Here is a 27,681-nt window from a genome sequence, read left to right as displayed (position 1 = left end):
TGAGGTTAATGTGAGGGGAGCTTCACAATGTATCTAACATGTGCTGTATCTGTCTGGGACATTATGATGGGCTTAATGTGGAGGGAGATTCACTTTGCATCTATCCTGTGCTGTATCTGTCTGAGACAGTGTGATGGGGCTAATGTGAAGGGAGATTCACAGAATATCTAACCTGTGTTGTATCTGTCTGGGACAGTGTGATGAGGTTAATGTGAAGGGAGATTCACTTTGTATCTATCCTGTGCTGCATCTGTCAGGGTCAGAATGATGGGGTTAATGTGAAGGGAGATTCACTGTGTATTTAAGCTATGCTGTGTCTGTCTGGCACAGTGTGATGGGGTGTATGTGAGGGGAGACTCACTGTGTATCTAACCTGAGCTGTGTCTGTCCGGGACAGTGTGATGGGGTTAATGTGAGGGAAGTTTCACAGTGTATCTAACCTGTGCTGTATCTGTCTGAGACAGTATGATGGGGTCAATGTGAGGGGAAATTCACTCTGTATCTAACCAGGGCTGTATCTGTCTGGGACAGTGTGATGGGGTTAATGTGAAGGGAGATTCACAGTGTATCTATCCTGTGCTGTATCAGTCTGGGACATTATGATGTGCTTAATGTGAAGGAAGATTCACTTTGTATCTATCCTGTGCTGTACCTATCCAGGTCAGTGTGATGGGATTAATGTGAGGGGAGAGTCACTGTGTTTCTAACCCGTGCTGTATCTGTCCGGGACAGTGTCATGGGGCTAATGTGAAGGGAGATTCACTGTGTAGCTAACTTGTGTTGTGGCTATCTAGGACAATGCGAAGGAGTTAATTTGAGGGGAGATTCACTGTGTATCTAACCCGTGCTGTATCTGTCTTGGACATTGTGATGGGGTTAATGTGAGGGGAGATTCACTCTGTATCTAGCCTGTGCTGTATCTGTCTGGGACATAGTGATGGTGTTAATGTGAAGGGAGATTCACTGAGTATCTCACCCGTGCTGTATCTGTCTTGGACAGTGTGATGGGGTTAACGTGAGAGGAGATTCACTCTGTATCTAACCTGTGCTGTGTCTGTCCGGGACAGTGTGATGGGGTTAATGTGAGGGGAGAGTCACTGAGTATCTAACCTGTGTTGTGTCTGCCTAGGACAACACAATACGGTTAATGTGAAGGGAGATTCACTGTGTATCTAACCTGAGCTGTGTCTGTCCCGGACAGTGTGATGGGGTTAATGTGAGGGGGCGATTCACTGTGTATCTATCCTGCGCTGTATCTGTCTGGGACAGTATGATGGGGTTAATGTGAAGGGAGATTCACTGTGTATCCAACCTGTCCTGTGTCTGTCTGGGACAGTGTGATGGGGTTAATGTGGAGGGAGATTCACTGTGTATCTCACCCGTGCTGTATCTGTCTTGGACAGTGTGATGGGGTTAATGTGAGAGGAGATTAACTTTGTATCTAACCTGAGCTGTGTCTGTCCAGGACTGTGTGATGGGGTTAATATGCGGGAAGATTCACTGTGTATCTAACCTGTGTGCTATCTGTCTGGGACAGTGTGATGGGGTTAATGTGAAGGGAGATTCACTGTGTATCTAACTGTGTGGTGTCTGTCTGGGACAATGCGATGGGGTTAATGTGAAGGGAGATTCACTGTGTATCTAACCTGAGCTGTGTCTGTCCGGGACAGTGTGATGGGGTTAATGTGAGGGGAGATTCACTGTGTATCTAACCCATGCTGTATCTGGCTTGGACAGTGTGATGGGGTTAATGTGTGGGGAGATTCACTCTGTATCTGACCTGTGCTGTGTCTGTCCAGGACAGTGTGATGGGGTCAGTGTGAAGGGAGATTCACTGTGTATCGAACCTGTGCTGTAAATGTCTGGGACAGTGTGATGTACAGGGAGATTCACTGTGTATCTAACTGTGTTGTGTCTGTCCAGGAAAATGCGTTGGGGTTAATGTGAAGGATGATTCACTGTGTATCTAACCTGAGCTATGTCTGTCTGGGACAGTGTGATGGGGTTAATGTGAAGGGAGATTCACAGTGTATCTAACCTGTGCTGTTTCTGTCTGGGAGAGTGTAACAGATTAAATGTGAAGGGAGATTCAATGTTTATCTAACCTATGCTGTATCTGTCTGGGACATAGTGATTGGGTTAATGTGAAGGGAGATTCACTGTGTTTCCAACCTGTGCTGTTCTGTCTGGGACAGTGTGATGGGGTTAATGTGAAGGGAGATTCACTGTGTATCTCACCCGTGCTGTATCTGTCTTGGACAGTGTGATGGGGTTATTGTGAGAGGAAATTCACTGTGTATCTAACCTGTACTGTGTCTGTCCGGGACAGTGTGATGGGGTTAATGTGAGGGAAGACTCACTGTGTATCTAACCTGTGTTGTGTCTGTCTCGGACAACGCGATGAGGTTAATGTGAAGGGAGATTCACTGTCTATCTAACCTGAGCTGTGTCTGTCCGGGACAGCGTGATGGGGTTAATGTGAGAGGAGATTAACTTTGTATCTATCCTGTGCTGTATCTGTCCGGGACTGTGTGATGGGGTTAATGTGAAGGGAGATTCACTGTGTATCCAACCTGTGCTGTATCTGTCTGGGACAGTGTGATGGGGTTAATGTGTGGGGAGATTCACTCTGTATCTGACCTGTGCTATGTCTGTCCGGGACAGTGTGATGGGGTTAATGTGTGGGGAGATTCACTCTGTATCTGACCTGTGCTATGTCTGTCCGGGACAGTGTGATGGAGTTAATGTGTGGGGAGATTCACTCTGTATATGACCTGTGCTATGTCTGTCCGGGACAGTGTGATGGGGTTAATGTGAAGAGAGATTCATTGTGTATCTAAACTATGCTGTGTCTGTCTGGCACAGTGTGGTGGGGTTAATGTGAGGGGAGATTCACTCTGTATCTAACCAGGGCTGTATCTGTCTGGGAGAGTGTGATGGGGTTAATGTGAAGAGAGATTCACAGTATATCTAACCTGTGCTTTTCTGTCTGGGAGAGTGTGACAGAATAAAAGTGAAGGGAGATTCAATGTTTATCTAACCTGTGCTGTTGCTGTCTGGGACAGTGTGATGGTGTTAATGTGTTTAGGGAGATTCACTGTATATCTAACCTGTGCTGTATCTCTCTGGAGCTGTATCTGTCCGGGACAGTGTGATGGGGTTAATGTGAGGGGAGATTCACTCTGTATCTAACCTGTGTTGTATCTGTCTGGGACAGTGTGATGGGGTTAATGTGAATGGAGATTCAATGTGTTTCTAATTTGTGCTGTGTCTGTCCGGGACAGTGTGATGGGGTTAATGTGAAGGGAGATTTACTGTGTATCTAATCTGTGCTATATCTGTCCAGGACAGTGTGGCAGGGTTAATGTGAAGGGAGATTCACTGTGTATCTAACCTGTCCTGTGTCTGTCTGGGACAGTGTGATGGGGTTAATGTGAGGGGAGATTCACTGTGTATCTAACCTGTGCTGTATCTGTCTGGGACAGTGTGACAGGATTAATCTGAGGGGAGATTCATTGTGTGTCTACTCTGTGCTGTGTCTGTCTGGGACAGTGTGATGGTGTTAATGTGAAGGGAGATTCACTATGTATGTAACCTGTGCTATATCTGTCTGGGACAGTGTGATGGGGTGAATGTGAAGAAAACTTATTTTGATATGTTCCTACTCCAGTTCCTGCGCTGCTGCCTCTGCTCGCCGCCACCGATCCTTGACCCCCTGCTATTTCTCACTTTCTTGCTGCTGCTCAACAACATTATCTAAAGGCTACTCCTCTCCCACATTGCCTGTATGCATCTCTGCCTCAACCCCGACTCTCAGCTTCCGCACTGTTGGTCAATTATCAAACTACTTCTTTACGCAATGGGCTAGGCATAGATTTCCTCCAATTAATTATCAGGAAAACTGGAAGGACATCACTCCCAAGGTGCAATATCCATTCAGTTCCCCGGCAACTGTCTGAGCGAGACCTTTGACATCATGTTTGTTTGATAGTGACCATTCACGCTGACTGATTCCAATGTGGACATTGCCCAAACGTTTTACCCCCTGCCTCAGCCAGTCTGCTTCTGAAACCCTCCTTTCATGCTGTCATTGTCTCCAGACCTGACCACTCCTGATTCATCTCCCACATGACAACCTCTTTACAACTGAGTTCTTCCCAAACATATGTCTTAACTCCACACCAAGCCCCTTTCAGCTGCCTCCCCCTGTCCAGAGTGACCTTTTTAACTGCCTACCAACGGGTCTTAACATTCTGATTCTCATCCCTATTCCCAAATCTCTGCATGGTCTTGCATTATCACCACTCACCCTGACCCCCCCCCCAACTCCTGCTGCCCTCCAACCCACTCAGATATCTGCACTCCCCAAATTCTGTGTTCGTCGAACTTTCTCCAGTTTTAATCCCTTACACCACAGGTGCTGTGCCTTCAGTGGTCTCGGCTGCAAGCTCTTCTCACCTCTCTATGAACCCTTTATCTCTTAAAACTCCCTTTAAAACCAACATCTCTGACCAAGCTTGAGGTCAGCTGACCCACCTTTCCGAGGTCACTCATTGTAATGTTTTGGGAAGGTGTGTTGTTTCTGTGAAGTGCCAGGGGATGCCTTACTATGTTAAAGTTGCTGATTAAAATGGAATTATAAAACAACATGATTCTCAGGATTGCTTTAGAGAACATGCAACATATGAAGGTTAGGAGCGGTCAGTGGTTAGCACTGCTGCCTCACAGCACCCAGAACCCGGGTTCGATTCCACCCTCAGGCGATTGTGTGCAATTTACACATTCTCCCCATTTCTGCGTGAGGATGCTCTGGTTTCCTCACACAGTCTAAAGATGTGCAGGTTAGGTGGATTGACCATGGACAATGCAGGGTTTGGGTAGGGCACTGGATCTGGGTGGGACGTTCTGTGGAGGGACTCAATGAACTGATTAGCTTCTTTCCACACTGTTGGGATTCTGTGAAACAGTGTCTTTAGACTGGACAAATGTATATAGTAGGAACCCAAGGGGTCAGTCCTCGAACAATAGCTTTCTTTGATTTATGCATTAAAGAACAGTGGAGGATGTATGGGGCATAATGAAGGTGTCACTGTACTATAAGCACTGCGATGTTTAACTTTTAACTTACCTGTTTCTTTCTTGTTCTTAAGATTCTGTAGCTCAGAACTTGTATCTAAGATGGCGACTTGTGTGGCAACATCTTACACCTTTCACTGTACTCCAGTACTTTTGTGCACCTGATAATAAAATCAAAACCAAATCAAATCCTGATGTGCAAATGACACAAAATAATCCTGTGTGAATTATCATGAAAATAATCAACTTCCAGGGCACATGGCAGGCAGATTCCATTCCATGTGCATTTAGAAGGATACACAAAAACAAACAGTTGTGTTTTGCAGGCAATTGCAAGAACAAAGGGACCCAGAGGTATATATTCCCAAGTGAAGGATGTGAAATGGTTAAAAAGGCACCCTCGGCTTTCAAAGTAGAGGTATAAGAGCACAAAAGCAAGGAGGTATTGAAGCTTTTTTTTATATAAAGCACTGATTCAGCCTCATCTGGAGTTTTGTGTCCAATTCTGGGCACCATGCATCAGGAAACGGGGGAAGACTTCAACAAAGGTTTCAAGAAGTTTTATGAGACTATTTTCAAAATTGAAGCATTTCAGTTATATGGATGGCTTGGGGAGCATTCAGATTTCCACTTGGATGACAGGGTTGTAGAGTATGATTAAGGCAGCCACAGGTGGGCTATTCACAAGTAGCCATTTACAAATGCTCTAATACTCTGTCACTATTATAATATAAACCAGCAAAGCCCACTAACTTTCACACCCACTCAGCAATCCTCCCCCCAACACATGTCCCCATGATCAATCCATACCAATTCATCATTTCCCCAATCAAAACATCCATGCCAACCTGTTCTAAGATTTGGGGTTTGGGTGATACTGATACCCAATACAGGCTGTTCAAATAGGCAGAAGTGCTTTTGTGGCAATGCATCAAGAATCAGTGGTTTAGAAATGATGAGGGATAGTCAACATGGCTTTATGCATGGCAAATCGTGTCTCACTAACTTGATTGAGTTTTTTGAAGAAGTGACAAAGAGGATAAGATGAAGGCAGAGCAGTGGACATTGTCTATTTGGACTTCAGTAAAGTGTTCGATCAGTTTCACATGGTCGCCTGGTTAGCAAGGTTAGATCACATGGAATACAGGGAGAGCTAGCTATTTGGATATAAAATTGGCTCGAAGCTAGGAGACAGGGGGTGGTGGAGGAGGGTTGCTTTTCAAACCAGAGACCTATGACCAGTGGAGTGCCCCAAGGATTGGTGCTGGGTCCATTTCTTATTTGTTATTTATATAAATGATTTGGATGTGAACATAGGAGGTATGGTTAGTAAGTTTGCAGATGACATCAAAAGTGGGGTGTAGTGGACAGTGAAGAGGGTTACCTCAGATTACAACAGGATCTGGACCAGATTGGCCAATGGGCTGAGGAGTGGCAGATGGAGTTTAATTCAGATAAATATAAGGTGCTGCATTTTGGAAAAGCAAATCAGAGCAGGATTTATCCACTTAATGGTAAGGTCCTGGGGAGTGTTGCTGATCAAAGAGACCTTGGGGTACAGGCTCATAGTCCCTTGAAAGTGGAGTTGCAGGTAGATTGGATAGTGAAGAAGGCATTTGGTATGTTTGCTTTTATTGGTCAGTGTATTGAGTATAGGAGTTGAGAGGTCATGTTGTGGATGCTAGAGGACATTGGTGAGGCTACTTTTGGAATATGAGGTAAAAACAATGACTGCAGATGCTGGAAACCAGATTCTGGATCAGTGGTGCTGGAAGAGCACAGCAATTCAGGCAGCATCCGAGGACAGGCAAAATCGACGTTTCGGGCAAAAGCCCTTCATCAGGAATAAAGGCAGAGAGCCTGAAGCGTGGAGAGATAAGCTAGAGGAGGGTGGGGGTGGGGATAGAGTAGCATAGAGTACAATAGGTCAGTAGGGGAGGAGATGAAGATGATAGGTCAGAGAGGAGAGGGTGGAGTGGATAGGTGGAATATTGCATTCCATTCTGATCTCCCTGCTATAGAAAGGATGTTGTGAAACTTGAAAGGGTTCAGAAAAGATTTACAAGGATGTTGCAGGGTTGGAGGGTTGAGCTCAAGTGGAAGGCTGAATAGGGTGGGGTTATTTCCCTGGATTATCAGAGGCTGAGGGGTGACCATATAGAGGTTTATATAACCTCTGAGTCTGGAGTCACATATAGTCCTGATGGGTATGGAGAGCAGCCTTCCTCCCTTATGGAGGCATTAGTAAACTGGACTGGCAATAATTGTCATGGTTACCATTACTAAGATGAGCATTCACTTCCAGATTGATTAATTGAATTGAAATTCTACCATTTGCCATGGAGCATTAGGCTGGGTCTCCAGATTACTAATCCCACATGGCCATTGCATCGCCACATGCTTTATTCCCAGAAACTCAAGGTGACTTTCTTTACCTTACCCAGCTGTGTAATTAGATGGTTGCAAATCTGTCTGGTCAGGCATATTATGGCACAGCTCTGGATTGAACCTGGGCCTCCTAGAACAGAAATAGGGATGTTATCACTGCACCACAAGAGTCCCATCTGGGTGATGTTAGATATTTTCTGAATCAACCAGTTCGGAGATGTTATTACACCCCTCTGGAGCATTGGCACTTGAACCCAGCTGTCCTAGCCCAGAGGTAGGGACACTATCATTGCGTCACAGGACCCCTTCCATGTAATATTCTCTTGTATTGCACTCCTGGTGGGCACAGAGATCTATTGTCAATCACTGCACTCTCCACATGGGCGGCACGGTGGCACAGTGGTTAGCACTGCTGCCTCACAGCGCCAGAGGCCCGGGTTCAATTCCCGCCTCAGGCGACTGACTGTGTGGAGTTTGCACATTCTCCCCGTGTCTGCGTGGGTTTCCTCCGGGTGCTCCGGTTTCCTCCCACAGTCCAAAGATGTGCAGGTTAGGTGAATTGGCCATGCTAAATTGCCCGTAGTGTTAGGTAAGGGGCAAATGTAGGGGTATGGGTGGGTTACGCTTCGGCGGGTCGGTGTGGACTTGTTGGGCCGAAGGGCCTGTTTCCACACTGTAATGTAATCTAATGTAATCTAATCTAATGTACCAGTCTTACGTAATGCATTGTGTCCCAACAGACTCACCTTTGTTTCTTCCTAAAGGAAGGACCATATAGCACTTTGCTGTACAATGCCCAGAGGCTGTAGGTGCTGTTGAACATGTTAGCTTCTACTGCCTGGCTGTTTAACCTGCTGCAGCACATTCACTGTCACAGATCAAGCCCCAATTCCTTTCTGTTATATGTTAACCAGGAATCTCTCCTACACTTACTGCCGTTAGCCAAGTGATCTGTAATAATAAAGGCGTAAGCTTCCCTGCTGCATTTGGAAAAGTTATTTATTAATTTCCACTGGTTTATATTAAGCTCCAGTTTAAACAGTCAGTCAGTCACCCAGAATAATGCTGAACTCTGACAGCTTGTTTGTTTCAGCAGCAGACATCAGTGTAGTGTTTGCCCATTTTGTTTTGCTCCAGTTACATCTTGTTTTTAGGCTGTAAACATTTTTCAAATCGCTCTATGAAGTCGGTCCTCCCTATCTCAATAACGCCCCCAACCCTGAGATTTCTGCATTTTTAAAATTTTTTTCTCCTTGCGCATTCTCGATTTTATAATCATTCCACCCTGGGGGGGGAGGGCGAGGCAATTGAAGTCTCTGTCACGAGCGCTTGAATTCTCTCCCTACATTTCTCGGCCACTCTACCTTTAAAGACATTCTATAAAACTCTAAATGTTTGGTCATTTGATCTTACCTGTACTTATGTGGCTTTGTACCATATATTAAATCTCCAGTGAGGCGCCTTGAGATGTTTCTGGATTAGTGGTGCTGGAAGAGCACAGCAGTTCAGGCAGCATCCGAGGAGCAGTAAAATCGACGTTTCAGGCAAAAGCCCTTCATCAGGAATAAAGGCAGAGAGCCTGAAGTGTGGAGAGATAAGTGAGAGGAGGGTGGGGGTGGGGAGAAAGTAGCATAGAGTACAATGGGTGAGTGGGGGAGGGGATGAAGGTGATAGGTCAGGGGGGAGGGTGGAGTGGATAGGTGGAAAAGAAGAAAGGCAGGTAGGACAAGTCATGGAGACAGTGCTGAGCTGGAGGTTTGGAACTGGGGTGAGGTGGGGGAAATGAGGAAACTGATGAAGTCCACATTGATGCCCTGGGGTTGAAGTGTTCCGAGGCGGAAGATGAGGCGTTCTTCCTCCAGGCGTCTGGTGGTGAGGGAGCGGCGGTGAAGGAGGCCCAGGACCTCCATCTCCTTGGCAGAGTGGGAGAGGGAGTTGAAATGTTGGGCCACAGGGCCCCTTCCTGGACCTCTCCATCTCCATTAACGACGACTGACTTGACACCGACATTTTTACTAAGCCAACGACTCCCATAGCTACCTGGATTACACCTCTTCCCACCCTACCTCCTGCAAAAATGCCATCCCGTATTCCTAATCCCTCCGCCTCCGCCGTATCTGCTCCCAGGAGGACCAGTTCCAGCACAGAACACACCAGATGGCCTCCTTCTTTCGAGACCGCAATTTCCCTTCCCACGTGGTTAAAGATGCCCTCCAACGCATTTCGTCCACATCCCGCACCTCCGCCCTCAGACCCCACCCCTCCAATCGTAACAAGGACAGAACGCCCCTGGTGCTCACCTTCCACCCTACCAACCTTTGCATAAACCAAATCATCCGCCGACATTTCCGCCACCTCCAAACAGACCCCACCACCAGGGATATATTTCCCTCCCAACCCCTTTCTGCCTTCCGCAAAGACCGTTCCCTCTGTGACTACCTGGTCAGGTCCACACCCCCCCAACAACCCACCCTCCCATCCTGGCACCTTCCCCTGCCACCGCAGGAATTGTAAAACCTGCGCCCACACCTCCTCCCTCACCTCCATCCAAGGCCCTAAAGGAGCCTTCCACATCCATCAAAGTTTTACCTGCACATCCACTAATATCATTTATTGTATCCGTTGCTCCCGGTGTGGTCTCGTCTACATTGGGGAGACTAGACGCCACATAGCGGAGCACTTTAGGGAACATCTCCGGGACACCCGCACCAATCAACCACACCGCCCCGTGGCCCAACATTTCAACTCCCCCTTGCACTCTGCTGAGGACATGGAGGTCCTGAGCCTCCTTCACCGCCGCTCCCTCACTACCCGACGCCTGGAGGAAGAACGCCTCATCTTCCGCCTCGGAACACTTCAACCCCAGGGCATCAATGTGGACTTCAACAGTTTCCTCATTTCCCCTTCCCCCACCTCACCCCAATTCTAAACTTCCAGCTCAGCACTGTCCCCATGACTTGTTCTACCTGCCTATTTTCTTTTCCACCTATCCACTCCACCCTCCTCTCTGACCTATCACCTTCTTCCCCTCCCCCACTCACCTATTGTACTCTATGCTACTTTCTCCCCACCCCCACCCTCCTCTCACTTATCTCTCCATCCTTCAGGCTCTCTGCCTGTATTCCTAATGAAGCGCTTGTGCCCGAAACGTTGATTTTACTGCTCCTCAGATGCTGCCTGAAATGCTGTGCTCTTCCAGCACTAATCCAGAATCCCAGCAATCACTTCCCTCGCTTCCCACAGAGTTCTGGAGTACACCTGATCAGGTCATGGGGATTTATCCACCTTTATGTGTTTTCAGGCATTCAGCACCTCCTCCTCTGTAATATGGACGTTTTTCAAGATGTCGCTATTTATTTTTTTAAGTTCTGTAGCTTCCATATTCTTTTCCACAGTAAACATTTATGCAATATACTCTCATTTAGTATCTCCCTCATCTCCTGCAGTTCCACACATAGGTGACCTTGCTGATCTTTGAGAGGCCCTATTCTTTCCTCAGTTACCCTTCTGTCCTTAATGTATTTGTGGAATACCTATGGATTCTCCTTAACCCTATTTGCCAAAGCTGTATCCTGTTCCCTTTTTACCCTCTTTAGTATACTCCTACTGTCTTTATAGTACTTTTTTTAGAATGAGAATTAGAATTCTTACAGTGTGGAATCAGGCCCTTTGGCCTAACATGTCCACACTGCCCTTTCAAAGAGTATCCCACCCAAACCCATTACCCTACATTTTCCCTGACCAATACATCTAACCTACACACCCTGAACACTATGGGCAATTTAGCATGGCCAAATCACCTGACCTGCACATCTTTAGACCGTGGGCAGAAACGGAGCTCCCAGAGGAAACCCACGCAGACACGGGGAGAATGTGCAAGCTCCACACAGACAGTTGCCCAAGGATGGAATTGAACCAGGGTCCCTGGCGCTGTGAGACAGCAGTGCTAACCACTGTGCCACCGTGCCATCTTCTAAGGATTCATTCAAACTCTGTCAGGTATATGTCAGCATGTATCTGACATATGCTTCCTTCTTTTTCTTGACTAAGACCTCAATTTCTCTAGTCATCCAGCATTCCCTACACCTACCAGCTTTGTCCTTATCTCTAACAGGAATATAATTTCTCTGGACTCTCATTATCTTAGCTTTGAAGGCTTCCCACTTCTCAGCTGTCCCTTTACCTGTGAACATGTGCCCCCAATCAACTTTTGAAAGTTCTTGCCTAATCGCTCCAATTTGGCCTTCCTCCAGTTTAGAACTTTAACTTTTAGATCTGGTCTATCCTTTTCCTTCATTATTTTAGAATTATGGTTGCTCACCCCAAAGTGCTCCCCCACTGACACCTCAGTCATCTGCCTTGACTTATTTCCCAAGAGTAAGTCAAGTTTTGCATCTGAATCAGAAACTTTCCTTGCACACAGTTAACAAATCCCTCTCTATCCAATGCCTTAACACTATGACAGTCCCAGTCTCTGTTTGGAAAGTTAAGATCCCCTACCATAACCACCCTATTATTCTTAAAGATAACCGAGATCTCCTTACAAATATGTTTCTCAATTTCCCACTGACTTTTGGGGGAGTCTATAGTACAATCCTAATAAGGTGCTAAACCTTTTCTTATTTCTCAGTTCCACCCAAATAACTTCCCTGGGTGTACTCCCACGGGTGGCACGGTGGCACAGTGGTTAGCACTGCTGCCTTACAGCGCCAGACACCCGGGTTCATATTCCCACCTCGGGCAACTATCTGTGTGGAGTTTGCACATTCTCCCTGTGTCTGCATGGGTTTCCTCTGGGTGCTCCGGTTTCCTCCCACAGTCCAAAAGATGTGCAGGTTAGGTGAATCGGCCATGCTAAATTGTCCGTAGTGTTAGGTGAAGGGGTAAAGGTAGGGGAATGAGTCTGGGTGAGTTGCACTTCGGAGGGTTGGTGTGGATTTGTTAGGCTGAAGGGACTGTTTCCACACTGTAAGTAATCTAATCTAATCCTAGGAATATCCTCCCTAAGTACAGCTGTAATATTATCCCTAATTGAAAACACCACTCCCCCTCCTCTCTTGCCCCCATTTCTATTCTTCCTGTAGCATTTATATCCTGGAACATTAAGCTGCCAGTCCTGTCCATCCCTGAGCTATGTTTCTGTAATTGCTATAATATTCCAGTCCCATATTCCTTACCATGCCCTGAGTTCATCTGTCTTCCCTGTTAAGCCCCTTGCATTGAAATAAATATAGTTTAATTTATCAGTCCTACCTCATTCTCTGCTTTGTTTTTGCCTGCCCTAACTGTTTGACTCACTCTTTTTCCCAACTACACCATCACAGACTGATCCCTTTCCTCACTATCTCCCACCCACCCACCCACCAGTATAATCCTCCTGAGCAGCTCCCCACCAGTATATTCGTCCCCTTCCAATTCAGGTACAATCTGTACAATTCTTGTAAAGGTCACTTCTACCCCAGAATGGATTCTAATGATCCTTCTCCCCCACACCAGCTCCTTAGCCACACATTAATCTACTCTATCCTTCCAAAACTTCTCACATTAACTCATAGCACCAGGAGTAATCCAGATACTCTCGAGGACCTACCTTTTAAATTCCTGCCTAATTTCCTATATTCTCTCCTCAGAATCTCATTCTTTTTTCATTCAATGTTGAACGTTCCAATGAGTCCAATGACCTCCTGCTAATCCCTCTCCCCATTAAGAATATTCTGCACCCTCTCTGAGATATATTTGATCCTGGTACCAGGGAGGCAACATACCATTCTGATGTCTCATTGTTGGCAACAGAAACGTCTGTCTATGCCTCTGACTAGACAGTCCCCTATCACAAGCAATTGCTTGAAACCTGATGTACACCTCATTATAGTTGAACCAGTCTTGGTACCAGAAACCTGGCTGTCCATGCTACATTCCCCTGAGAGTCCATCACCCCCTACATTTTCCAAAACAGCATACCAGTTTGAGATGGGGAAAGTCACAGGAGACTTCTGCATGACCTGCCTATCTCTCCTACCTTTCCTTGAAATAACCCATCTACATGACTTGTCTCTGGGGTTTTTCTACCTTCCTGAAGGACTTATGCCCGAAACATTTCTTCTCCTGCTCCTCAATGCTGTCTGACTGGCTGTGCTTTTCCAGCACCACACTCTTGACTCTGATCTCCAGCATCTGCAGTCCTCACTTTCTCCTTCCTGAAAAGCTGCAAAGAAAAGCCTGGGAACTATCTACCAATAAGCTGAATTGGTAGGTAAGTTACTTGAGAAGATTCTGAGAGACAAGATATTCATGCATTTGAAAAGACAAGATTTGGTTAGCAGTAGTCAGCATGGCTTTCTGCATGGGAGATCATGCCTCACAAATTTGTTAAGGTTCTTTGATGAAGTGACCAGGAAGGTTGACGAGGGCAGGGTGGTAGACGTAGTGTATATGGATTTCAGTAAGGCCTTTGATAAGGTCCCACATGATAGGCTGCTCTGGAAGGTTAGATCGCATGGAATCCAGGGGGAGCTGGCAAATTGGATACACAATTGGCTTGATGGTAGGGAGCAGAAGGTAATAGTGGAAGGATGCTCGTCAGACTGGAGGCCTGTGACTAGTGGTGGTTCCTCAGGGGTCGGTGCTGCACCCATCGCTGTTTGTTATTGATATCAATGATTTGGATGAGAATGTACAAGGCATGATTAGTGAGTTTGCAAATGATACTGAAATTGGTGGTATTATGGACAGTGAGGAAAGTTCTCAGAAATTGCAGCAGGACTTTGGTCAGCTGGGGAAGTGGTCTGAGAAATGGCAAACGAAGTTTAATATAGATAAGGATGAGATCTTGCATTTTGGAAAGTCAAACCAAGGCAGGAGTGTTATGCTGAGTGGGCCTTAAGGAGTGTAGTGGAACAGAGGGACTTGGAGTTTAGGTGCATGGTTCTCTGAAAGTGGAGTCACAGGTAGACAGGGCAGTGAAGAAGGCTTTTGGCACTCCGGCCTTCATCAGTCAGGGCATTGAGTGTAGAAGTTGGAAAGTTAGGTTGCAGTTGTACAGGACGTTGGTGAGGCTGCACTTGGAGTATTGTGTTCAGTTGTGGTCACCTTGCTACAGGAAGGAGGTTATTAAACTGCAAACAGTGCAGAAGAAATTTACAAGGATGTTGTCAGGACTCAACGATTTGAGTTATAGGGAGTGGTTGGACAAGCTAGGACATTATTCTTTAAAGCACAGAAAACTGAAGGAGGATCTTAAAGAAGTGTGTCAAATGATGAGAGGCACGGATAGAGTAAATGCAATATGTCTTTTTTCCAGGGTTGGGGAATTGAGGACTCGGGGGCATTGGTTTAAGGTTAGAGGGGAAAGAATGAAAGAGAATCTGAGGGGCAAAAGTTTTTACACAGAGGGTAATGGAATGAGCTGCCAGTGAAAGTAGTTGAGGTAGGTATATTAATAACATTTAACAGGCATTTGGACAAATACATGAATAGGAAAGGATTAGAAGGATATGGGCCAAGTGCAGGGAAATGGGGTTAGTGTGGATGAACATTTGGGTCAGCATGGACCAGTTTGGGCCAAAGGGCCTGTCTCCTTGCTGTAGGACTCTGACTCCATGACTCTCTGCTGCTCCAACTGACCAATACAATCTGATAGGATTCACAACCACATTTCCTGCAGACGCAACCTTCAGGAACATTCAGACTCTCCCTAATCTCCCACATCCGAGAGGAAGGACACATCACTCTACTAAAGACCACCTTTGCACCTTAACAATTTACAGACCCAGAAAATAATGCAGTCATACTGCTCTAAAAAACACTGCTCCAGGATAATGTGGTACCTATGTTTTATATTTTTCTCTGGGCGGGAAAGGTGTCTCTGTTCACTGGGCAGGAAGAGTATGTCTGTTTTGTGGGCAGGAAGGGTACCTCTGTTTTGTGGGCAGCACTGTGCTAGTACCTCAAGAGTGCACAGATTTTGTGATAAAGCAAGTTGTGTCCCTGCCTCTGAGTCAGAAGCTCCAGGTTCGTGATCTCCTCCTGCCCTTGATGGCCAAGGAAGGTTCATTCGTGATATCCAGCCCAAAGTTCATTTCTAAGGTCCAGGCCAATGTTAGGTGGTGAGAGTGAGAGAGATTTCTGGTCATGGTTAGAAATTGGAAGCCCCAGCCATGGCCAACCACAGCTTTGGACAACAACATGGAGAGAGAAAGGAGTGTTGCCATGGCAACCAGCATGCCTGGGGAGGGTAGTTACTTGGATGGACAGAGTGATCACTTTGATCCCAATGATGTGTGGTTCAATGCCTGTTGAAGCTGGGGTAGGTTCAGGAACTGTTTCATTGCCTGTATCCGTGGGGAGGTTGGGGGTCAGACACCCCTCAGGAAAAGGACTGAAGGACAGTACAGTGTGACAGGAAATGTCCGAGCCTCTGTGTCACAATGGCTCCCACCAGAGAGGGCGCCAGATACCCTCACATTTGTGGTGATTCATGACGTGTTACTGAAGCAGCCATATGGCATAGTTAATGAAGCAGAAAAACAAGCAAATTATAGTAGTTCTGTTTGCTAAGTGGTTACTGCTCTTATCAATGTGTGGATTCATGTCATCAGTACTGGTGTGCCGTACACAGCTGCTCCCAGGATCTCTCTGTGTGGGGGGAGTTAGCCTTACAACTTGGGGTTTCTCTTTGAGCTGTTGTACAGGGTCACCGCCTTTGTGCCCTTCAACAGGGCACGCAAAGCCACCTCCCTGGGCAGCATCAGGCACATGGTGGTAGGCAGGCAGGAGGCTGTGAGAGCCTCTGATCAACGCAAGTATAGGAGCTAACTGTTACTCAGTACACGTAGATGCCACTGTGCAATGTCAGCTTTTCAATGTTGCTTAACACCTGTCTCACCGCCTGATGGAACCCCAAAGTCAGTCCTATTTAGATATCCCCAAACACTCAATTGGCATCTTACCATTCATGTCAGACTGTCGTTTGCAGTTTCTATACCATCCACCTTGCTTGCACTGTGGTGCCTATTTGTATGGGAGTGGCAGAGGAAGCACATTGTTTGTGGGATCTTGCTGTGCACAGCCTGTCTGCTGTGCATTCCTGCCTCACAACGATGGACAAAACAAAAATACTTCATTAGCTAAGAGGTGCTTTGGGCTGCCTTGAAGGCGATAAATGCACTGCAAAATTCAATTATTTTCTACATGAAACCAATGTGTGAAAAGTGCTTTCATCACAAGGGGCCCATTAGCAAGCTTTGGAAGATATCTAAAGACCAGAAATGGTCTTGGTGCCATCATCAAGTAAATACAATGCTGGGCAGTTGGATAAATCACCTCATCATTGTGGCTATAGCCAGTTTTTCCTCATTTAGTCATAAAACTGATGTTCTCCGACAGGCCATAATAAATCTTGCACATTCTCTGCTCAAAGACTTCAAATGGAAGCTCTTGAGATGTGTAAATGGAATATTCATGGCGGTGTTGTCCTGGGAGAGGTTTGTGTGTCAGCCAGGGCAAGAACCAATGATGTTTGTTCTGAAGACTAACGGCAACACCCAATGGAGAACGTGTGGTGTTGCCCTGGAGACAAGGCCTGGGGTAGACTACAGTCCATTAACAGCAGATGGCAGTGATTTATAGGCCTATTGAAATCTTCTGACAAAACCATTAACTGTGCACATGAAACCTGAGCCTTTTATGGAGACTGTAAGAGATGGAATTTCAGTCGTAAGCTTAGTAGCAATGTGAGCTGGAGATAGATTTTATGATGTCTTTTCTTACGAATGTGCAAATTCTGAGCTGAGTTGAATACACAGCTGAGACCAAGAAATGTGTTTCCATTAAAGACAATTGATGCAGCCTTCTGTCTTAGTTCATGCGGAACACCCTTGGTGAGGGTCGATGAGTGCAAACTCATGTCCAGGTTTTAACCATCTTTATTTTGAGTGTAGCTGCCATTTTCTCCAGATTTTCCTTCATGTAGAATGCAGCAGCCACTAACTAACAATGAGATGCTTAAAAACTGCCTTGCTGTACAAGCAGGGAATGAAACAACAAAACCAGAATGTCCATCGGAAAATGTGTGTTGTATGGTAACACACCAAAGACCCGGCTGTGTTTGTGATCCATGGTCTTCTGTACATGTTAGTGAGGGGTCAGCCTCTGTGGGGGTGGGTGTACTGCAGCAGGGTCCTTCAACACTGGCTGGTCCACTGATGATTTACCGATGTGTGTTGATGATGACTGCGATACCTGGTCCTCCTGCTTTCGTCGATGTTTACAGCTCAGTGGTGGCACTCCCTCCCTTCCTGCACTGGAGGGGGTGGGGGATGTTGGCATTCCGCATGAGCTGAGACAGACTGGCAAAAATCAAGGCTGCATCGATTGTCTTTAATGGAAACGCATTTCTTGGTCTTGGCTGCGTATTCAACTCAGCTCAGAATTTGCACATTGGTAAGATGTTGTCTGAGATGGAACGTTTCAGTGATGAAGAGAGGCTGAATAATCATATCGAATCATAGAATCCCTACAGTGTGGAAGGAGGCCATTCAGCCCATTGAGTTCACACTGGCCCTCTCAAGAGCTTCTGACACAGACCCGCCCCACACACCACCCTATCCCTCTAACTCTGCATTTCCCATGGCAAATCCACCTAGCTTACACATCTCTGAACACTATGGGTGATTTAGCATGGCCACTTCGCCTAACCTGCACATCTCTGGACTGTGGGAGGAAACCGGAGCTCCCAGAGGAAACCCAGGCAGACGCAGGGAGAATGTGCCACACAGACAGTCGCCCAAGGCTGAAATCAAAATCGGGTCCCTGGCGCTGTGAGGCAGCAATGCTAACCACTGTGCCACTGTTGGATTAGCTCAGGTTATTTTCTTTAGAGCAGCGAAGGTTAAGGGAGACCTGATAGAGGTGTATAAGATTATCGAGGGGCCTGGCCTGGACAGGGTGAATAAAAAGTAGCTGTTCAGGGCATAATTTGAAAGTGAAAGGCAGGAGATTTAGAGGGGATTTGAGGAAAAGCTTTTCCACCCAAAGGGAGGTAGAGGTCTGGAATATACTGCTTGGGAGTATAGTCGAACCCTCATGCCTTTAAAAAATACTTGGATTAGCACCTGAAATGTCATAACATTCAAGGCTATGGGTCTAGTGCTGGAACGTGGGACGAGTGTAGGTTTAGTGTGGCTTTGGTAGAACATACTTGATGAGCCAAAGGGCCTCTTCTGATCTGAATGATTCCATGATTCCTAACCCAAAGATTCAAGCCCGATTACAAAGTCTTGAGTGCATCTTCATGCTGATACTGCAGAACACAACTGATGGAGTGCTTCACTGTCAGAGGGGCAACTTGCTGGATAAAGGGTCAGCCCAACTCTCTCTAGTGATTGTTCAAGATGCCCTTGGTACGATTATCGGAGGTGAGCAGGGAGATCCACCAATTTAAACCAAAGGACATGCTGGAAATCTGAACTAAAACCAGAAAAGCTCAGCAGATTTGGCAGCATCTGGGTCAAGAGACACCAGAGTTTTAAGTTACAGACTCAGAAGAAGAGTCAAGTTGGATTTGAGATGCTAACTCTGTTTTGTTCTGTGCTGCTGTGTTTCTCCAGCACTTTCTGATTTAGGTTCTGTGAATATCCTGGTTAACATTTATCCTGGTTAATGACCTTATAGCTGCTCGTCTATTGCATTCACCCATAGGAGAAGCCTGATTGCTGCAGTAGATTCTGAGAGACCAGTCATGGTCGAGGATTGTGCAAAGAGGCTGTTCCACTAAGGTTAACCATCCTGAGCCAATGGCGTGACCAACTTCTCTTTGAACTGCGCTCATTTCCTGCCAAACTGTATCATAATGGGAAAGTCCATCAGTGTGTGTGCCACATGTATGGAATGTGTAGGGCACCCTTTCAATCCTGCCCTGTCACCATACATTACTTCTTCCTCTGTGCATTGGTGCCACTTAATCTTGTTCTGAAGTTGAGCCTTTCCAGTCACCGTGTTCCCACTCTTCCAAGGTCCACTTATCCCATTTGATTTTGCTTTGTACTTTGGCTTTTCACTTCTCTTTTTCTGGGTGGGCAAGCTCACTCTCATCGTTCATATTTGTTCACGGGCTCTGGCTGATGCCCATCCCTAATTGCCCAAAGAGGCAGTTTAAGAGTCACCCTCATTGATGAGGATCTGGAGTCACGTATAGGCCAGACCAGGTAAGGATAGCCATTTCCTTCCCTGAAGGGCATCAGTGAACCAGGTGGGTTTTTCTGACAATCGACAATGAATTCACGGTCATCAATAGATTCGTATTGTCCGATTTTTTATTGAATTCAAATTGCACCATATGCCTTAGCAGGATCCAAGAACAAAGAACAATACAGCACAGGAACTGGCCTTTTGGCCCTCCAAGCCAATACATTTTGTCCTTCCACACTAAAACTGTCTCCACTTGCAGGATCCGTCTCCCTCTATTCCCTTCCTATTCATGTATTCATCCAGGCGCTTCTCAAATGCTGCTATTATGTCTGCCTCCACCACCACCTCTGGCAGTGTATTCCAGGCCCTCACCACCCTTTGTGTGCAGAAATCTAAGGGCCAAGGTTTAATTGAAAGTTTGATTTCTTGGAGGCCTCTCCTAATCTTCCAAAAAAATGCTGGCAAGAAACTCTTTTGAGTGTAGCAGGGTTTCTGCCAAACTCCTAGAGTAATGTCAAAGAAGAAGCTCCAAGAATTTAGAATTAGAATTAGGTTTTATTGTCACATTTACTCAACTACAGAAGGGCATGAGTACAGTGGAAAGTGTACATTGTTGTCATTCCTGATGCCATCTTATTTCTGAAGTACCTCGGTGCAACATCTTAGGTACAAAGTGGAAAAATAAAGAAACAAAGTTTAAAGTTAGACGTTACAGTCGTTAGAGTCATAGAGACGTACAGCACGGAAACAGACAAAGTGGAGAAATAAAGAAATGAAGAAAATGTGCAAAAGGTTTATCACGAGAAGTACTGAGGAGAACATTGTCCACACCGCACGTTATTATGGAATTACTCTACAGCAAGTAAATATTGAGGCAAGGACTTTGAAATCCTTTCAAATGGAATTGGATTAGTATTTAAAAATTAACTTGTACAAAAGTGGCTTGAAGAATTAAGAGTTGATACCTTCACCCAAGTCCCCAGAACATTAACTGAGTTCTGGATTAATAGTTTAGTGATAATACCACGAGACCATCCAAGGCCTTTCATACAGACCTGCAGCCTCTGAATCTCCCAGGCTGACCCCCCCCAATATGTACATAGACTCTCAGATCCAGTAAGTTATGTGTCCACGCACAACACACGCCAACTTTTGAGAAAGGAGATGGACATAACTGCAGCTATCCGGGTTATTTTTATCGGATCCAGAGGAGCAACATTTGTTTCTCTTGTCATCTCCCTGACCCCAGACCTTTATATTGAGAATTTAAGTGTCTGTCTGACGTGGTTTTCTATCAATGAAATGAATGGAGCAAGGTTGGGTTGTCCTGCTCCCAAGTATGTTCGGCTGCCAGCTGATGTTCTAGCATTGAGCCTTATTGCTGCATCTGTCGCCAGAGAAAGTTGACTGGTTGCAAAAGGACACTGAGCCAAGCTTCCAATAATTCTCCACGTTTAACTAGACTAGTGTGACTGAGTTAGATTGTAATGCACTGAATCTACTTTCGTTGTGTTAGAAGGGAGTCCATAGGCCAGTGAGAATGATTTTCACATGGGACAGAAATGTTATCACAAGATTGACACAGGATTTGAGACTGCGAAGGAGTTTGATTCAGTGGAATTATCTCCAGAATCGTTATTACCGACATATTTGCAGTAGAATTTTCAGAAACAGTTTGATGCACATCGTGGGTAATTAACTCTGGCTTGTCCCAGATGATTCTTCCAGCTTGCATGGTTCCATTTTTAACTTTGGTAATCATACTGCAGCAAAGGTGACCAATTGGCCCATCATTCCTGTGCTAGCCATATTCTTCTTCCTGTCCTATTCTGTTGCTGTTTACTGTCAATGCATCCACTATAATTCAAAACAGGAAGAAATAAACTTAATTTTGTGAGTGAAATAGGGAATCATAGAAATTGTAGCATGCAAGTTAACCATTATGCCCACCACCCTTCTGTTGTTCAGCTGACGATATCAAATTTTAATTCTTCAAGCCACTTTTGTACAATTTTTTTCAAATATTTATCCAACTCCATTTGAAATGATTTCCAAGTCCTTGCCTCAATAGTTGCTTGTTATTGTAAGTGGTTCCATATTAACCTGCGATAATGTTCTCCTCAGTTTTCCTGTTCCAGGTCTAAGAGTGATAAACTTCTTTGTACAATTTCTTCATTTTCTTATTTTTCAACTTTATACTAAGAATGACTATAATGTTTAACTTTCAACTTCATTTCTTTATTTCTCCACTTTGTCTATTTCTGTGCTGTACATCTCTATGACTCTAACGACTGTAACATCTAACTTTTGTTTCTGTTTCTTTATTTTTCTACTTTGTACCTAAGATGTTGTACCGAGGTACTTCGGAAATAAGATGGTGCCAGGAATGCCAACAACGTACACTTTCCACTGTACTCATGCCTTTCTGTACTTGAGTAAATGTGACAATAAAACCTAATTCTAATTCTAAATTCTTGGAGCTTCTTCTTTGACATTACTCTAGGAGCTTTCCAGAAACCTTGTTGACACTCAAAAAAGTTTCTAGCCAGCGTTTCTTTGGAAGATTAGGAGAGGCCTCCAAGAAATCAAACTTTCAATTAAATCTTGGCCCTTGGCTTTTTGCTCCCACCAAAAGGTGCCACTTTTTTTTGTCTTAACGACTGATCCCTTGCAGCATTCTTACATGTTACTACACCCCAGTATTTATGGCTCACCAGTATCCATGTAGGGCCTTTAACATATAATGTAATGTCCCAACACACATTCTCTTTATTCTGTGAGTATCCTGGTAAGGTTGGTATTTCTTGCTCATTCTTAATTATCTTTGAAATGAGTGGCCTGTTTGGCTTTTTCAGCGGGGGCAGTTAGGAGTCAACCACATTGCTGCGAGTCTGGAGTTACATGTAGGGCAGAACAGGTAAGGATGGCAATTTCCTTCCCTGAAGGGCATGAGTGAATCAGATGGGTTTTTACAACAATCGATAATCATGACCTTCTCACAATCACTCAGAAACATTTTATATTCCAGATTTATTCAGTGAATTTAAATTCCACCAGCTGCCCTGGTGAGATTCGAGCCCATGTCCCAAAAACATTGATCTGCATTATCCTTATACCATCGTTTCCCTTAAAAAGGGCCATTTAAGAACAAAATTTGACATCAAGCCATTTAAGGAAATATTAAGGCAGATGAAGAAACGTTTGGCTAAAGCAGTGAGGTTTTTTTTTAAAGGAGTGTTTTGAAGAAATAAAACAAGGTAGAAAGTCAGGGGGAGGTTTTGAGATGAAGCCCCAGAGCTTAGCATCTGGGCACCGTTTGCCAAAGAGCAGTCAGAGTTACTCAAAGGGTCATCTTCAGAGCAGTAGAGATATTCCTGTCAGGCTGGAGTAGATTCAAGTGATTGGGAAAGTGAAGCCATGAAGTTTTGACAAACAGAGGGAGAACTTTCAAATCAGCACTGTGCTTAAAAAGCAACATTTGATGGAGAGTAAACAGGGAGGTGTTAGGACATGGGCCTCACAGCAGAATCCCACATCCCAATAAACTCCGATATGAGCTTGGCAGTCTTTAGCTGCTGGTTTTACAGCACACGTTGGCTTTCTGTGTTCTTTACTTTCAAGCTTCCAACAACCTTAACTTCCAATTCTTCCACTAACTGCCTTTACATTAGGTTTATTTTTTCTCTTGTGTGGGCTAATTTTCATACTGTTTTGAATCTTGTGTGGTTGCCCTAGGTTATTCTCATGCTGACTAGCTGCTGTGTTCCTATCTAATTCTTTTAGCCTGCTGTTTGGTGTTACACAACTGTTTTATGCGAGATTTATTTGTGCTCGCTGCAGTTTTAACCCACAGAAGTTTGGATGCTTATAATGTGGATTCCTCTATATTGGGATGAGGTGGGGAGGGGAGCTGAAACGTGGACTGAGTGACTGCTTTGCAGATAAATATGAGCTGCTGCATTTTGGGAAAGCAAATCTTAGCAGGTCTTATACACTTAATGGTAAGGTCCTAGGGAGTATTGCTGAACAAAGAGACCTTTGAGTGAAAGTTCATAGCTCCTTGAAAGTGGAGTCGCAGGTAAATAGGATCATGAAGAAGGCATGTTTTCCTTTATTGGTCAGAGTATTGAGTACAGGAGTCGGGAGGTCATGTTGCGGCTGTACAGGACATTGGTTAGGCCACTGTTGGAATATTGCGTGCAATTCTGGTCTCGCCCCAATGGAAAGATGTTGTGAAACTTGAAAGGGTTCAGAAAAGATTTACAAGGATGTTGCTAGGGTGGAGGATTTGAGCTATAGGGAGAGGATGAACAGGCTGGGCTGTTTTCCCTGGAGCATCAGACGCTGAGGGGTGACCTTATAGAGGTTTACAAAATTATAAGGGGCATGGATAGGATAAATAGACAAAGTCTTTTCCCTGGGGTCGGGGAGTCCAGAACTAGAGGGCATAGGTTTAGGATGAGAGGGGAAAGATATGAAAGAGACCTAAAGGGCAACCTTTTCACACAGAGGGTGGTACGTGTATGGAAGGAGCTGCCAGAGGAAGTGGTGGAGGCTGGTACAATTGCAACATTTAAGAGGCATTTGGATGGGTATATGATTAGGAAGGATTTGGAGGGTTATGGGCTGGGTGCTGGCAGGTGGGACTAGATTGGGTTGGGATATCTGGTCGGCATGGACGGGTTGGACCGAAGGGTCCATTTCCATGCTGTACATCTCTATGACTCTATGATTCTATGACCTGCCTGCAAAAATGCCAATTGCCTGCCATTTCAATACACCATTGTGTTCCCTCACCAACATCAGGCTTGCTGCAGTGCTCCAGTGAAGCTCAGTGTAAGCTGGAAGAACAACACCTCATTTTCTACTTGGGAACCCTGCAGCCTTTAGGATTCAGTATTGAGTTCAACAATTTTAGGGTTTGAGGCACCTTCTCCCATGTCCTTTAGCCACCCCCATACCCCCCAGGCCCTGACATGGGTTGCTTTCAGTGGAGCCAACGCGTTCTCAGCTACCTATCATCCCCATCATCAGCTCTTCTTTCACCTTCACTTCCCATTATCCATCTCTTTGTATGTCTGTCATTCTCTCGCTCTGCACTCTGCTTCCACCTATCACCTACTCGTTTACCTCCCCGCCCCCTGTCACCAGCATATATAGCACCTCTCCTAGCCGCTGTTAGTCTGTAGCGGGGTAACTGGATCCGAAACATTGACTCTGCTTTCTGTCTCCTCAGATGCTGCCAGACCTGCTGAGTCTCTCCAGCAATTTCTGGTTTTGTTACACCTTGATGGTGATTGTTATGTTCACTCCCACTGAATTGTGGTTTTGAGTGTAGGCACAGCCTCGCACCTTCATGCTCTGGCACACTGCATGGCGTTCCATCAGGGACAGAGCACACACACCATTATTCCTGATGTGTACTGGAGAGGAATGTCAGATTGCCTGATTCTAGGGGTACATGCCCAGCTGTCTGTGACCCCTTCACCCCTCCCCAGTTAAAACCCAGCAAATACATTGATCCATCATTTCGAATGCAGGTACAGTAAGTGATTAGAAAGGCAAATGGAAGGCTGGTGTTTTGCCTGAAACAGAATGGAGTATAGAAATAGGCCATCCTTTTGCAGTGTGTGATGGGATTATTGAATACATTTAACAGAATGACTAAGAAGGGTGTGAAGGATTATGGGATTGAGCAGCAAGTGGTCTGGGGCCATGATCTTATTGAATGGGGAAGCAGGCACAACGGGCTGAATGGACATTGTTTTTAAAAAGCCTAGCATTATCTACCAGCTCACGGAGGGACCAATCTTTTCTCAACATCTCAGAGAAACCAAGTGCATCCTGAATGAGGGTGCTCTGTTTCGAAAATTAACGGTCACCCTTTTCAGACAGGTGAGGAGAGGTTTTGCTTTCTCAAAGTCATGCAACCTTTAGAACTCTCTGCCTCCAATTAGGCTTTCTAGAAAATCCTTTCAAAGCAGAATTAGTGTTGGGCTAAAGAAATCGGAAGTTTTGGGAGATAGATGGGTTTGTTCAAAATAAATTGATCAGCCATGACATTATTGAATGGCAGTGCAGGCTTGAAGGGGCTGAATGGCCCACTTAGGTCATATTTGCCAGAAATTCCCAAACATTTTCCCACTTTCCTTGTTGGAACTTTCTGTACCTGAAATCATGATGATCCGAGATTCTTCGTATCAGGAGTAGGGGGCATATGTCACACTCTTTCCCCCTTACACCCCTCAATAGAGATTGTTAATCACCAACCCACAGTGCCAACCAGCTGGCATTCCTATTTTTAACCTCATTTTACATTTGACCGCTCCACAAGCTTTGATTGCCAATGCAGCTCCTGATCACAGGAAGACACCAACTGTAAACGTTGCTGAGGTGGTTCCGGACTCTAACAGCTCAGACAGAGTGACAGAATGTTGTGCATTGAGCACATTAGTACTAATGTGTCAATGTTTGACTTGCCAAGGCTGTGGGCTGAGTTTCCACAGTGAAATCAAGTTTCAAACAATCAGTGGATCCACTTATCTGACCAGATAAAACAATGGAATATTTAAATCATTGCCAGCTCCCTCACCCTTTTACCATCTACTCAAAAATAATGAAAAAGTGAGAGATGTTCTTGTCGAGGAACTAATGTAGCTCCCTGACTAATGGAATTTGTGCGTGAACTTCCCTGATTTATTATCATGTCACATCTCTGGAAATAATGCTGCTAAACTTTAGAGGACATGGATTTTGAATGACAGTTCCTAGGATTCATTAGGATCATAGAATCCCTACGGTGTGGAAGGAGGCCATTTGGCCCAACAAGTCCACACCGACCCTCTGAAGAGTATCCCACCCAGACCCATTCCCCTACCCTATACTCTATATTTACCCCTGACTAATGCATCTACACATCCCTGAACATTATGAGCAATTTAGCATGGCCAATTTACCTAATGTAAGATTGTTGAGAAATCTTTTGTAAAGACTATTTAGTTGACAACCCAGGATAAAGCATTTAAGAATAGACCACTCTTGCTGATAAGGGAAGCTTGTTGCCTTAGCTTCTCCATGTACACTCGACAGGATAAAGGCAAAATTACAGACAGTGACAACAACATGGGAGGAAAGAGTTTTGATAGGTTGGCAATAGATTCCCACCAGGGCATTGCCATAGAGAAAACAATGGGAAAGTATAGAGCCCCTAGTAAGTCAAAACACAAACAAGGTTAGAACATCAGGGTCACATCGAAACGTCACTTCCAACAAACACAGCTGAGCGATGTTATGAGTTGACTGATTAATAAAATTCGAGAGTGTGGTGCTGGAAAAGCACAGCAGGTGAGGCAGCGTCCGAGGAGCAGGAGAATCGACGTTTCGGGCCAGACCCCTTCATCAGGAATGACAAGAAAGCTAATGGAGTGCTGGCCTTTATATCCAGAGGGCTGGAGTATAGTTGATAGAACATTACAGCACAGTACAGACCCTTTGGCCATCGATGTTGCGCTGATCTGTGATACGCATCTCAAGCCCATCTAACCTACATTATTCCATTTTCATCCATATGTCTGTCCAATGACCATTTAAATGCCCTTAAAGTTGACAAGTCTACTACTGTTGCAGGCAGAGCATTCCACGCCCCTTACTACTCTGAGTAAAGAACCTACCTCTGACATCTGTCCTATACCTATCACCCCTCAATTTAAAGCTGTGTCCCCTCGTGCTAACCATCACCATCTGAGGAAAAAGGCTCTCACTATCCACCCTATCTAACCCTCTGATTATCTTATATAAGGACACAGAAGTTATACTGCAGTTGTATAAAGTCCTGGTTAGACCCCACTTGGAGTACAATGAGCAGATCTGGGCACCACATTTGAGGAAGGATATATTGCCCTTGGAGGGAGAACAGCGTAGGTTTACAAGAATGATAACTGGACTTCAGGGGTTAAGATATGAGGAGAGACTATACAAGTTAGGCCTGTTTCCACTAGCGCTTAAAAGGCTAAGAGGTGATCTGACAAAGTC

General features: G+C 45.2%; 2 protein-coding genes across 9 annotated transcripts in view; one reads left to right on the top strand and one right to left on the bottom strand.

Moving 5' to 3' along the window:
* LOC148139798 (uncharacterized) overlaps positions 1–9,008 on the bottom strand; it is a 57,304-nt gene extending 48,296 nt beyond the window's left edge. For 3 of the 8 annotated variants that reach the window (XR_015753496.1, XR_015753497.1, XR_015753495.1), the window contains exons 1-2: positions 8,878–9,008; positions 7,512–7,594 (exon numbers count right to left, since the gene is read on the bottom strand). Coding sequence is in view for 1 of the 8 variants with exons in the window: in XM_087980627.1 (XP_087836753.1) it covers positions 7,512–7,594; positions 8,211–8,238 (111 nt within the window). In the remaining 7 variants the exon portion in view is untranslated. Of the gene's footprint in view, positions 1–5,128; positions 5,238–7,511; positions 7,595–8,210; positions 8,335–8,877 lie in introns of those variants that run through there. The other 5 variants (XR_015753494.1, XR_015753499.1, XR_015753500.1 and 2 more) reach the window with 3 other exon arrangements.
* LOC122540197 (endothelin-converting enzyme 1-like) overlaps positions 1–27,681 on the top strand; it is a 334,937-nt gene that overhangs the window by 37,770 nt on the left and 269,486 nt on the right. The gene's annotated exons all lie outside the window — the stretch shown is intronic.

This window comes from Chiloscyllium plagiosum, unplaced genomic scaffold (assembly GCF_037043375.1).
Source record: "Chiloscyllium plagiosum isolate Xiang-an unplaced genomic scaffold, Cpla_swu_hap1 HiC_scaffold_37, whole genome shotgun sequence".
NCBI lineage: Eukaryota > Metazoa > Chordata > Chondrichthyes > Orectolobiformes > Hemiscylliidae > Chiloscyllium > Chiloscyllium plagiosum.
This window is presented reverse-complemented; position numbering and strand designations above follow the sequence as displayed.